This window comes from Xenopus tropicalis, chromosome 5 (genome assembly GCF_000004195.4).
Source record: "Xenopus tropicalis strain Nigerian chromosome 5, UCB_Xtro_10.0, whole genome shotgun sequence".
In the NCBI taxonomy this organism is placed as follows: domain Eukaryota; kingdom Metazoa; phylum Chordata; class Amphibia; order Anura; family Pipidae; genus Xenopus; species Xenopus tropicalis.
In genome coordinates, this window is record NC_030681.2 from 36,809,312 (window position 1) to 36,822,953 (window position 13,642).

General features: G+C 37.9%; 1 protein-coding gene across 3 annotated transcripts in view; it reads right to left on the minus strand.

Annotated features, from left to right (window-relative positions):
• The window catches only part of cfap61 (cilia and flagella associated protein 61), a 142,063-nt gene that overhangs the window by 23,803 nt on the left and 104,618 nt on the right, over positions 1–13,642 (minus strand). For 2 of the 3 annotated variants that reach the window (NM_001079044.1, XM_031901802.1), the window contains 3 exon segments: positions 6,428–6,633; positions 11,305–11,396; positions 12,870–13,197. In NM_001079044.1, the coding sequence (NP_001072512.1) occupies positions 6,428–6,633; positions 11,305–11,396; positions 12,870–13,197 (626 nt within the window). 3 annotated transcript variants of the gene reach the window in all.

Consider the following 13,642-nt stretch of genomic DNA (forward strand, 5'->3'; position numbering starts at 1 on the left):
AGGGGGGTAATGTAATGAAGAGGCACTTACCAGCGCGGCGGGGACGCCCGCCGCGCTGCCATTGGCGGGGACGCCCGCCGCGCTGTTCTGCCTCTGTGCCTGCTCCTTCATAGTGTGCGCGCGCGCGCACTTCCGCATGTTTAAAGGCGCAGGCGCGCTGACGAATGACGTCATGACGCACGGCGCATGACGTCAGCGCGCAATGGCGCCAAATTTGAAATATTTAAAGGGCCTTTCTTTTGTTACTGATTGCCCGTGATAGGATTTCATTCCTGGTGCCTTTCTGAGCCTTGTGTATTTTGTTCCTGTATCCTGCTTGTTGCCTTCCTGTGTTTTTGACCCGGCTTGCTCCTGACTATTCTGATTACCCATATCTGACCTCGGCTTGTACTTCGACTACGATTTCGTCTCATCCTGCTGTATTGATTATTCCGGTTTGACCCTTGCCTGTCTGACTATCCTTGATTGCTGCCCGCCCCGACCTAGCCTGCCTGACGACGACCTTGTTTAACCCTATTTGTACCGTGATCTTCGGCCTAACTGACTTTATCTACAGTCGTGCCCCTTTGCTTGCCAGAACTCCTGCCTCGTTCCCCTCGTTAAGTCCAGGTGGCATCTGAGTAGCTGAGGGCTCCTCCCGAAGCCAAAGGTGGTCACAATACTGGTGAAGCCGAGCCGAGACAAGGGAACTTGGCATCTGTTCTGGTTTAGGGTGCCGACCGTGACACAGCTCTTCTCAAGTTCTGTTTCTGAATGATACTGTGTAGGTTAAAACTGCAACAGAACAAGACACAATTTACAGGAAAGTGGGCACAGGGCTTTATAACTCATTGGACTGGAATGGAATTGGCTAGGCTTGCAGTCCAACCTTACTCAGGCGAGCCCTGTTCTGTGTGCACAAATGCTTGATCTTTTTAGTAATTTCCTGTTTTCTACAGGTAAGCATCAGTGTTTTCATACATTGTTACAATGGCTGCTTGCATGGCACTTCATTAATGGTAGCCCTCCTCATGCAAACATACTGACCGATTCAAGGATGAAGATGTCAACTGTCAAAGCTCTGTACCACCCTAGTTTTTATTTTTATTGGCATTAAAATGAATGGGCACTTGTTGTGGAATTAATTCATTTTCATTTAGTTTGTAGATCAGCACCAATGAATCATTTGCTAAGGAGGCTGTGTAATAATTATCCATCCATTTACAAATGTACCTTTGCTGCTATGGGCATAATGCATACTGTTGGGGGGAGTACTGATTGAAGAGGCAATAAAATAGAGCAGTGCTTTCCATACTGTAGCGCTGCCACCCTTGGTGGGCTTGGTGCAGTGGGTACTCAGGCTGAATACCAATTAGGATAAGATATGGTGAGAAGGGCTATTTGCTCTTCTTGATACATCAGAAAGTCCAGCTTAAAGGTCATTTAGGGTGATATCTTGGAACTGTGGCTAAATATCTTATGAAATGATGTTTTTCCATACTTGTAAATTAATTTTGAGATAAGGTGGACCTGCCAGGTGTGCATGAACTGAAAAAGTCTATATGCCACTGTATTTAGAACAATACAGGATTACTTTAAAGCAAAATATGTGTGACATGTAATAAAACTGCAAATGTATAAGTTCCTTTATACTTAAACTGTGAGCGAAGCTAAAAGTGGGATTTCTTGTTTGGCTGCAAAAAGCAAAGTTCATAGAATAGATAAAAAGAATGGAAATCTCTGAAGTCATCTAAAGTTGTCAAGTGATTTTTATTGATTCATTTCTGAGAGCTGAAATTAGTGGTTTGAAGCATTAGTTACTATTTAATTCCAGTACAAAGGAAAAAATGTTAAAGCTCTTGTATGCCTGCGCATATTCCTCCTCTGCTATTCTGCCTGCTTCATAAAGAGCACACCTATTTACCTCTAATTAGGCTGCAAAGCGTATTGAGTTGCATTAGTCCCACTCAGCTCTGCTGTCAATACGGCCGCCATCCCCATTTACTAGTCTTTTTGCTGAAAACAACCCTCGTACTAGCTGAAGGGGCTGAACAATGGCAGCAAGATGATACAGCATTTATGTAATTGTGGACCTACTTATCCTCGGTACATTCCAGAAAGCAGCATTTTTGTTTGAATATATATTTTTAAACAAATGATGCATATTTCTTTCTGAAACAGGCCATTATATTTGCATCCTACATCCCCATTTAGCATAATCCAGTTCATAATTACCATTGTGCGGTATATCTTCGTCAAACATATTCAGATGCTTTTCTGGGTCTTCTTGAAAAACAACACTTATTATGTGTTCAGTCTCAGTGCTCAGTCTATTGGTGTAATGTCTTCATTACCCATTATAGGGATGGCATTTATTATAATTATCTCATTACAAATTCATTTTTGGCTATGTATGTATTAAAATTGCACTAATTATTTATTCGCTTTTATTCTGATACAAACAATAGCCCCTATAAACTGGGTTTAAGTGAAAGGGCCAATGGGGTTAAAACATGTTGCTCTTTGCCTAAAGTAGGCTTGCCAGATCCCTGCCTGCTTCATTGTGCATCACAGCAAGAACATGAACAGTTAATGGGAGCACAAGTGGCAAAGACTGAGCAGTACAGACTCATTCTGGCAAAGGGGTAATTTTTTTAAAATGCTCAGAAACAATTTGGTAGCAAATTATATAATTTGGCCACAATAGACCCACTAAGTCCCTAGCCTTCTGAGGTCTCTGTATAGGCCATATCTATGTGTGCGCAGTCATGTCAACAACAAAGTGGCCTTTGTTTGCAAACTGGCATTTTCACAGATGAAAACCTGTAACCTGGTGGATAAAGTCATCCAGGCAAGCTTGGCTAAATATATATTGTATTTAGTTGAACCAGTAATATGTATTTGGTATAAAAATGACCAAGCAATGTCCATTGTATTGAAATAACAGACACAATGTTCAGTGTTTGGAAAGAGAGACTTATTCTTTGCCTTAAATAGTATATTAATGAAATAGAATAAGCCCAGAGAAGGGCAACTAAGCTGATAAAATTTATAGAAGGTCTCAGTTATAAAGAAAGACTGGCCAGGATAAGATTGTTTTCACTGTAGAAGAGGCACCAAAGGATATAAAAACTATATATAAATATACAAGATGACCATACAATAAGCTCTCTAATGATTTATTCATCAGTAGGTCCTTCCAACAGACAGAAGGGTATCCACTTCTATTAGAAAAAAGGAGGTTCTCAAGCTGTAAAAACAATTTAATACAGTAAAAGCTGCGAAGTTGTGGAACTCCTTCCCTGAATTGGTTGTACTGGCAGATTAGATAGCTTAAATTTTAAAACCGTATGATAATAATTCTACTTCTGTTTGAAGTAATCAATGGATAAGAGTAACAACAGTCAAATCAAAGTCAATACAGATAAATGGATGGTAATTGGCAAACAGATTAATGGTAAAGGAATAGAGAGATAAAGATGAAGGCCCATAACACATAGGCATCACTCAGGAACTCAAGAAAAGATGAATTATGATGGGGTCACACTACAATCAAGGAGTGGGCATGTTTCGAGGACAATCAATTCTCATGGTATTAAAAGCATAACATACAAAATGGGCAAGATCTTAACTTCCTTAAGAAAATTAGGAATAGTTCTGAAGAGATTGAATTGGGCTTTCAATGAAACACAATGCTTTTAATCACCCTAGCACTCCCTGGAATTCTTGCAAGCTAAACTCTTTGCAGCTGAACACTTGCTTTGATTGGTGGAGATACAGCTGTAGGGCTACAAGTGGCCTGGAGGTGTTTTTTAAAATAAGAACAGTTACACTTGGCCATCTGTTTAGTATGGGCAATTTTAATATTTCCATTAGTACAGCAAACAGTTTGATGAGAGGAGCGCAAAAGAAAAAATACATCCATTCTTCTAAATAAAGATATAAACCTTCCACAGACATACAAGGAGGAGGAGACGGAGGAAAACACCTAGAAGGTACATGAAGTTGAGGGACAAGTGAAGATCAGTGCTAGTAGTGTGAGTGCAATACACCCGGCTGCCAATGGGAGCCTGCAGTAATATGGCAGAAATAACTAGATCTGATGGGTAAGTGCATGGGATGGCACATTTCTATGTAGTTTTATTTTTTAACCACCCTATAAAATCAATAAAAGGTTTTTTATCCTCTACTGTTAAGGTGGAGTTACAGAAAATTAAGAAAATGTATGTGGTGCTGCATATATTCCTGTGCTGGTGTGTATGCAACATGCTCTCTATTAAATATGGTGTGATACTACATCCCAATAAAAAGATGATGTTCCTATTCTGTATTTACATGTATAACATATAGACGTTTATTTATCAATATATTCCTATTCTGATTAATCTCAAATTTTAAAAAGCGAATATTATCTTATTTTTTATGTGATCAAATTAAAGAAACCTGAATACCTCGAATTTGTTCTTTTTGTATAATTTTGAATGGGTTGCAAAGCGCAAAAATATTTCAAAAAGCTCAAACTGACATAGTTAAAAGTTTAGTTGTGCCTACCCTATTAATAAACATTATCTGTTTAATAAAGAATGACTTTTTTTAAAACAACCAAATCCATGGAATCACATATTGAATCCCAACAGCTATATAGGAGAGCACTACAGAGCAGCACAGCAGTAGAACAATGTCACCTATTTATTACTATTTGTTAAGAACATCTCCGCTGCTCCTTTTATCTTGCCTCTTTCACTCATGATAGTGTTTGTTTCAAAATGCTTTGAAGCATTACTGCCTCCAGAAGGTCATCATGCTTGACTGTTAGAAAAGCGGAGCGCATGAGTAGCTGGGTAATGCATGTTATCACGTCTAGCTATTGACTTGTAAGTAGCACTTACAGTCCTCGTCCTACTAAGGTTTGGCTGATGACACTGCTGACCACAAAAGAGTCGACATGGACAAAAATTTTCTTTCTTTTTTTTTCAGCTTTTTATTAAAGATTTCTTAGAAACATAAAATGATGTTCAAAGTGTTTTCTTCTGCCTTTGGCCTCTTACTTGGAAATTCTATTTTACTTTATAATACCCTTTCAGATCCATCCAGCATGGCGTGCTAGGCATCTGTAAAGGCTGAAAGAGTGAGTTCGTCTTGATCTTCTACTTTTAAAAGGTTCCTTACAATAATACACATTAGTTCAATTCAGAGCCCAGGCTGTTAAGTTCTATTTATTAGAGTCCTTAAGTTTCCCTCTAAGAGATAACCCCTATTTTCTCCCTTGTTTGTTACTTTATGTAGAAGGCTGGGTTGGGTTGTGGCCTTTCGAAGTGAACAAAAAAAATATATAGAATTTAATAAATAAAACAAATTTGCTATTTTAAGTTGATTTGGTAATTTTGCTTATGACCTCGTTATCATAATAAAATGTGGGCAGGGGTTTGAGTGGGTAAGGGACATGGTGTAAATTGGCCCAAATATTTTTTATTTTCACATGTTGGGAGGTATGGTGTAGCCCTGCCATTGCTGGGGCCTCTGCAGTGTAGGTGGGGGAAGTTGGCTAATGCACAATTTAAATATAGTTTATGTTTGTGAGACAGATTATCTGTCTGGTGTTTTGATGGGGGGGCAAACAATGATTCTGATGTGGTACCCTGTAAGACTATTTAATAGAATGATCCATGGCCACAGTCTACACCCCTCCTATTACAGCTCAGCTTCCTTGTCAGATTATTATTACTATTTTAGAATCAAATGACTCTTGCACATAGGCTCAAATACTTTGAATATCCCATGGAGTCAGTTTCTCATCAAATGATTTGGTACCTTCAAATTACATAAATTCCATATGATGCTGAAGTCAGAATCTACTTAAGGCTCAGTAGGTCTGGACTGGGATTTAAAATAGGCCCTGGCATGTCAAGTACACAGAGGCCCAAACAGCCCCCCCACCAGCCCAATAAATAGTGACTGTCTATGGCATCTTACAGCAGCCCCTCTGGCATTTGCCAGAACCCACAGATTGCCAGCCGGGCCTGATGCTCTGTTAGGCCTCTCTTATTCCTTCAGTCTGGCTGAACTCTTGCCCGCCACTCATGCATACATCACTACTAGGGTAGACTCAGGAATACCCCTTATTCTTTTATTACAAGTCCACCAACATTGGTGACTCCTTGAAACCTTTACATGCTGCCACTCTGCAGTTGCCAAAAGTTAATAATGAGTAGCTAAACATTAGATTAGAAAGACCATAACCAATAAATTCATGGCAATATGCTTCTTGCTGAAAGGACAATTTGTCACTGTAGACCACAGGTATTTGAATTTGTGTACAATGTGACAGTATCATAAAAAAAGGCAAAGGTTATAGGATTTATTTATATATTCCATCATAGGAACTCTTCCTAATCACTCATCTGAAACTGTAAATTTCAAAAATTAGAATTAAATTGGAATTTCCTACCTGTACAAGTCCTTGATGAGCCCCTCATCAAATCGAGCACACAGATTGTTCAGCAGTCGCTCATGATGGCCGTACAGACATATGTAATTGGACTCTGGAAAAGGTTTTTGTGATAGGCAGGTAATAGATTCCACCATATTGTATTGATTGATGTGTAGCCGGAAGTAATCTCCATCCACTGCACTTCCTGTTACTATCTCCCGTCCCTGAAATTCAACATATAGGAAAATGTTTCTGGCTTCTACAGCTGCTTAAAGAGACACTATCATAATATACTTTCTCTTAATGTAACATTATTTCTTATGCAACAATAGCAGATTTATTAACTGTCACATTAGAGAGTAACATAAGTACAAGTTAATGTGCAGTATCAGTTAAAAACAAAATCTTAGAAAGCTATTGCATCTTGCTTCCACATCCAAGTAATACTTGTATTCAAAGTTGTTTTTATACTATCCTTTAATCCAATTTGTTCTAGAGGTGGTGGTGAGTCAGGAACAATGATCCACATATGGTGGAATTGCCCTAAGGCCAGTAGATGTTCTTACAGTGTATATGCCTTGATTGACAGCATTTTGGTTATCACCCCAAGGAAGGTCCCCAGGAGGCCCTACTGAATAAGCTAACAGAGGCCTGAACTAATATGTTCAAAGACCAGTTACTTGTATTTTTAATGCAAGTAAAAAAAAAAAATCCTTGGAAATTTCCTATTGAAAGACTGGAATTGAAGGACAGGCTGGAGATGGTCCATCTGTGGCAAATAATTCTAATGATTACAAATGATTTAATTTTTCTCTGTGATAATAAAATAGTATGTTGTACTTGTTGATAACTAAGCTGCAAGAGTCCATACTGGTGTTAAAACAATCCTATTGGATTGATTTCATGTTTAAATCATTTTAAGCAAACGTAAGATATGAAGATTCAGATTACAAAATCATCCAGAAAACTTTAGTTCCCAAGCATTCCATATTCTATACCTGTACCCCATGCTGGTGGCTTCTTATTGTATGTCTTATTATGATAATAATTTATCTGTAACCTGATAATATTTGGGGTGCATGCTCCTCTTTCTTGGAAAAATCTTGAACATTAAAAATAAATTGCTCTTAATAATAAGTATAAGAATGATCTGTCCCACCCCCGTATGTGGGTGCAGGTGCGTTACAAATAAATGGCTTCATGAAGCATGCCATACATATTGGGAACACAATCAGGTTTTTACGGGGTGTGGGAGTGTAGCCACTCTCTCTAACTCACCCCCAAAATGCAAAACACAAGCAAGGATTGACAATTAGGACCATTCTTTTCTACACTGGGGCAAATCATGGAAAAGAAATTGTTAAATGTTGAATCTTTTAGATTTTTTACTAATCGGTGTCTTTATATTTAATTGAAGGGAGAATTAATTATATATTTGCACAACACAAACTGATTGTGTTTTTTCATTACATGCATATGGCAAAGTGTTACATAAATATGTACATTATATACTGAAATATACATTTCCTGGTGGCTTTTGTATAAAATAAATCTATAAATGCCCCCTTTCATTAGTATGAATAGTCAAACACAGCCCAGTGCAAGTGCCAGAAACTGTTCCAAAAATACAAATTATCCACTAGGGAAATGTACTTTGTGCTCATATCTGCTTTCCCAATATAATCCTAGCAGGGTCTGAAAGTGCCAACTAGGGTCCTACTTGTCTTGCTGGACAACAACACCCAGGTTTTGGAGTCTTTGGGTGCTGTATTTCAGCTACACATAAATAAGCCACAGGCCAATGTTTCCCATTCTAAATAATGCATGTTTATATCAAAATAAATTATAGATCTCACACTGTATTTCTCCATCTTCTGCAGAACTACAATTCCTAAAAGATATGTAGTTACTATGAATTTACTGAATGAATGAAATCACATATCAGTAAAATTACTAGACCCCACAGCAATATCTTTAGGAACATGACCTATCTTTCACCCAATGAAATCACATATCAGTCTCCCAAAAGCTTCTGGGTATTTTTCCCCTATTAATAAAGGAGAAGGAAAGGTAAAAACTAAGTAAGCTTTATCAGAAAGGTCTATGTAAATACAGCCATAAGCACTCACAGAAATGCTGCACTGAGTCCTCTATCAAAAGAAACACAGAATTTCTTGTCTCCTTTTATGTATAGATGTAATTTAGTATCAGACTTCTTCTCTTTAAGGGCTCCTTCAGGTTTGGGCTCAGTTCTCTCCTCTCTCCCTTCTCCTGCTATCCCCTCCCATAAGAATTCATAAGAATGCACTCCCCCTCCCATCAGAATGTGTGATGGCAGCTAAAATGGCAGCTGCTATCTTAAACAAACAGTGGGAACTTCTAGGGCTGTTTACTCAGGTATGGTAAAGCTTTCTGCAGAATAAATATAGTGTTCTAGATTTCACTATTGTGGTTAATCTATTGGCAGTAAAATGCCAAAATGACTTGCCTTCTCCTTTAAACCACTGGTTGCTAGCCTGACTACGTGTGTGAATAAAAAGTAGTAATAAAAAAACACATGGCAGCATCCGTACTTGGTCATGGAGTTTAGAAAAATAAAATACAGGTACGGCACCTGATATACAGAATGCTCAGGACCTGGGATATTCAAGATATGGGGTCTTTCTGTAATCTAGATCTCCATACTTTCAGTCTTCTAAAAAAGAATTTCAACTTTAAGGGACAGATTTATCAAAATCAGATATCTGTAGTTTTGAAGTTTTTTGAAACCACTAAAAAACTCATTTCCATAAATACCATGAATGTCATTTATTAAAATATTTGAACTGAAAAACATGAACAAAAAAAGATGTATAAAAACTGCAAAACATATGAGTTTTTCATATTGTTGCACAAATGAAATTGTCAAAAAAAACCTCTAAAACCCATGAAGGAAAGAGAAATCTTCCAGTTGTAGAAGGACACTGACTTCTGCATGATCTCAACAGCTTTTATATGGTGTATTTTTTCTTTCAGATTTGTCGCTGTTTTGTCACATAATAAATTGAGAAAACATTGCATTTTTTCCACAGTAGGATCATATTTTTGTGAAAAAATTACAAATAGTGAAAAAGAAAATGTGAACATTAGTAAATGCCCCTTAAATACACTCAATAGGATTAATTATATCTTAGTTGGGAACAAGTACAAGGTACTGTTTTATTACTACAGAAAAAAAAGGGAATCATAATATATTTGAATAATTTGATTTAAATGGAGTCTATGGGAGATGGCCTTCCCGTAATTCAGAGCTTTCTGTATAATTCTGTATAATTTCTTTCCAGATAACCGATCCTATACCGGTATATATTTTTTACAGTTTTTTGTTTTGTTTCCTTGATAAATGTGTATTACGCTTCCTGTAAATTCATGAGATTGATTTATAGATGCCAGTTTATTCTGAGCAAATGCATGAAACTGATAAATAATACACTTACTATTCAATGGTAATTGCAGGCTGATGTGTAAATATGATACATGTCTTTATACCAACAGTAAATCTCTCCTTATCCACCATCACAGTTATTTCCTCCATCGCTATAAAACTAATCATTAAATAACTCATTTTGCTTTCAACTTATCTCCCCTGATTAGAAGTATGAGTTGAGCATTAATAAAACTGAAAATCTGGGACATAACCAGAGCACTCAATGGCCAGTGCTATGGCTAATGGGCAAAGGCTTCTGCGAGCAGATGTGTGTGCAATGCACATTCCATAGTTGATGCAGAATTTAGTTGCTTGGTTACAAGTTCGGCAGGCTAGCCTAGAGCACTCTGTTGGTACATTTAGTAATGTTTGCTCTCTTCTACCTTTGCACAAATTAAGGCCATGATTGTGGTAATGGATTCTCTGAATATCCTTTATAAAACTATTTTCTTCTTTTTATGTGACTAAGAACTCTATGAGCAGATGATACTGGGAGATTTTCAACAAGCATACCGCTATCTGAAAATACATTATAATGTTAGGAATCTGAGATGCAGTGCACACTGAAACTCATACAGCTGTCATTATTCAGGTATCTAAGCACTATAAGAACTGAATTCCTTCCCCTGTGCATTTCCTCCTGCTGCTGCCACTACAGTCCTTGACTATTCCATAATAAATCATATATGCTTGAATATGTTTTTAATAAATAACTCAAGTTAGCAAAGTGGTGAGCTGCACTAAGGGAAATGTAATGTACCGCTCAGGCTTTTCTGTTCCAAGAGGTAACATCATGATTCGCCAAGACCCCCTTGACTTGAGATTCAGTATTCACCAAAAAACTAAAGCTGGCCATACACTTAAAGATCCCATTGTCTGGTGAGTTTCCCACCTATGTGCTCATTTGGTTCCCAAGCAAACCATCACATTATGATGGGGGACCTGTGGATAGAGAATGGGATCAACCAGGTTCTTACCCAAGAAAAATATCTAACCAGCTAGAGAGATATATTAGTGGCTGGCAACCAAGCAGCCCAATAAGGGCCCCTGCCACACCAGGCAATTCTCTGCTAGTAGAACACTGAGTGTGAAGAATACACCAGTATGACCAGCTTGTGTGCCACATATGTACAGTAATTGTTATGAATGGGATCAGCCTGTCACTAAACACATAAAGAACTTTTTGGCTTAACTATGCATTTTCTGGCTAAAATATATCTTGTGGGTACAGGTCTGTATTTAGCCTAAGCCTGCCCCCTCGGCAACTGGCGCACATGCAGATGGTCCTGCTGTACTGCACAGGCACTGGTCACAGAGGAGCATCCTGCTCAGCTCCATATTTAGTCTTTATACCTAGGATAAATGTTAGTCAGGTTAAAAAAAAAACACAATTTCTTATTTAAATTGACAGTTGTGCCAAGTTACTTACATAATGAGCCTGTGCCATTTGAGCCTTTAAAGGACAGGGAATTGCAGGTTTGTTTACATGTAAGTAATGGAAGCCCCCAGGAATGATACCACCTGGCACAGGGAAAATGGAAAAAGAAAATCAGTCACCTCTGTTTATTTTTTTATTTTTGCTGAGCTGTAAAATTCAAAATTCTATACTTCTAAATTCTTTTATTAGATAAGGTATTAGACAAGATATTTATTAGATAGTTAGATGGTACCAGATAAGATATTCAGTTGCTGCACAGTATAATTCCAGAATTACTGAAGATGTCTCCATGTTATTAGGAAGTTTTACCAATTAAAAAGTGTATCAAAGTTATTAAAGTATAATGTACTGTTTCCCTACATTGGTTGGTTGCTTCAGAAAGACTACCATAGTTTATATCAGAGGTCCTCAAACTTTTTAAACAGGGGGCCAATTCACTGTCCCTCAGACTGTTGGGGGGCCTGACTACAGTTAGTCCTCGAACTACGTCCCTGTCCCCGCTGCATCCTCACCCCTTGCTACTATGAGTCTGCCTCAGCGCGTCACTGCATCACACTGGCCGACACTAATGAAGCTGCATCATTAGCATCGGGCAAGGACCATGCTGAGGCAGACAGGTCGTAGCCAGGGTTGAGGACGCAGCAGGGGCTGGGTAAATGAATTTGGGAGGCCATATGCAGCCAGTGGCTGTAATTTGAGGACCCCTGGTTTATATGCACAGAGCTGCTGTGTAGCCATAGGGTTAGCTATTTAAGTTGAAATACAGCTAAATGGTACAGGTTACACTGTAGTATTTTCCCAGCTGTGAATGGCTGCCCCCATGGTTACACAGCAGCTTATGTATATTAACTATAGTAGTCTTTCTGAATCAAACAAACAGCTTTTACCAGTGCCGGGCAACAGTACATTATATTTTATTATTTTGATACACTTCATTTTTTGGTGTTACGGTTCCTTTAAACAATTGTGTGTTAAAACTCTCATTACCCTTGATTAGTGCATTAAGGTAACATGATATCTGGAAAAGTCAGGGTTGATTCTAATAAATAGAGATTGGTGACCTGAACTGACAACATTTAAATTACATGCAATCACTGCAGCCCTTTTGTTTGGATTTTTCTAAAAATGAATTATGGTCTGGTAACCTTATTATGTATGTCACAAATCTGTTCTGTATGTACACCAGTGTCGTAATGACATTTTATCTTTTAGCAGAATGTTCAAAATGACCTTAGTTCTGCACGGACTAATGCGTTCAACTGGACTTTGTCTACATCCCCGTAGTCTTCCTCATTCTTGTTCTAACTAATCTGCCATGTTGTAAGTCAGTTTCTCAACCCACATACAACTCAGTTAGCTCTTAAGGTATTTCTGTTTTTAAAGATCTTTAAATTATGTTTTTACTTGTATCTTATAAATATATCTTATAAATTCTATATGGAGCATTCCTTATACGGCTGAGCATGTAAATGTACACACAATAGCCATAGCTGTACATTCATCTCACAAATAAAGAGCCAGGGTGAAGAACTGCTGCACACCCAATTATGCCAAACCTTGAATTACAGGTCCTTTGTAGATTGGGATGAGTCTGTCAAATTCGTCTGTGAATTCAATGACTGGCTCAAGTGTCGGATCGAAAATATTAAGCATATTAGCAGCAAGCTGGAAGCCGATTTCTTTAGAGCTGAAATTGCTATGTGACCATTCACTTGCGTGATAACGATTGGAGTATTTCGTTAAGGTTCCTGCTGCTCTTATGGAATCATCATTTGTGTGAAATGTTGTATCAATGACAAGCCTTCCATCATAAACTAGGCAGGCATCATTTATTGCTTTGAAGGCTTCATAGTCCACACTTTTCCGAGAAAAGTTAAAAAATGCCTAGAAGAGAAGCAATAATGTTATATATTGGCAGCCCTTAGGGGCACATTAGTTCTCATTTTTTTATTTGTAAAATTTGTATAAACTAATTTTCTTGTTACGATAAATCCCAAACCTCTAAAAAGTCACAAAACTTGCAAATGTTTTAAATTGTTGAACGGACATCTCTACTTTTTCCCATTGTTGCACAAAAAACCTGTGTCAGAAATCCAAAACCTAAAGTTTCAAAGCAAAATAAGGATCCTCCAGGGAAGGGACATCTGCCATTGACTTCTACATGATCTCGGCAAGTTTTAGCTGGCAAATTGTCGAATTTGGATTTTTACCCGTTTTAACGCTCATAAAGTGCTCATTTAAGTGCTCATAATTCTGAATTGGGGGGAAAAAATCCAACAGTTTGTAAATGGCCCCCTTAATGTTTATATTTAAAAACATGGCAGCATTC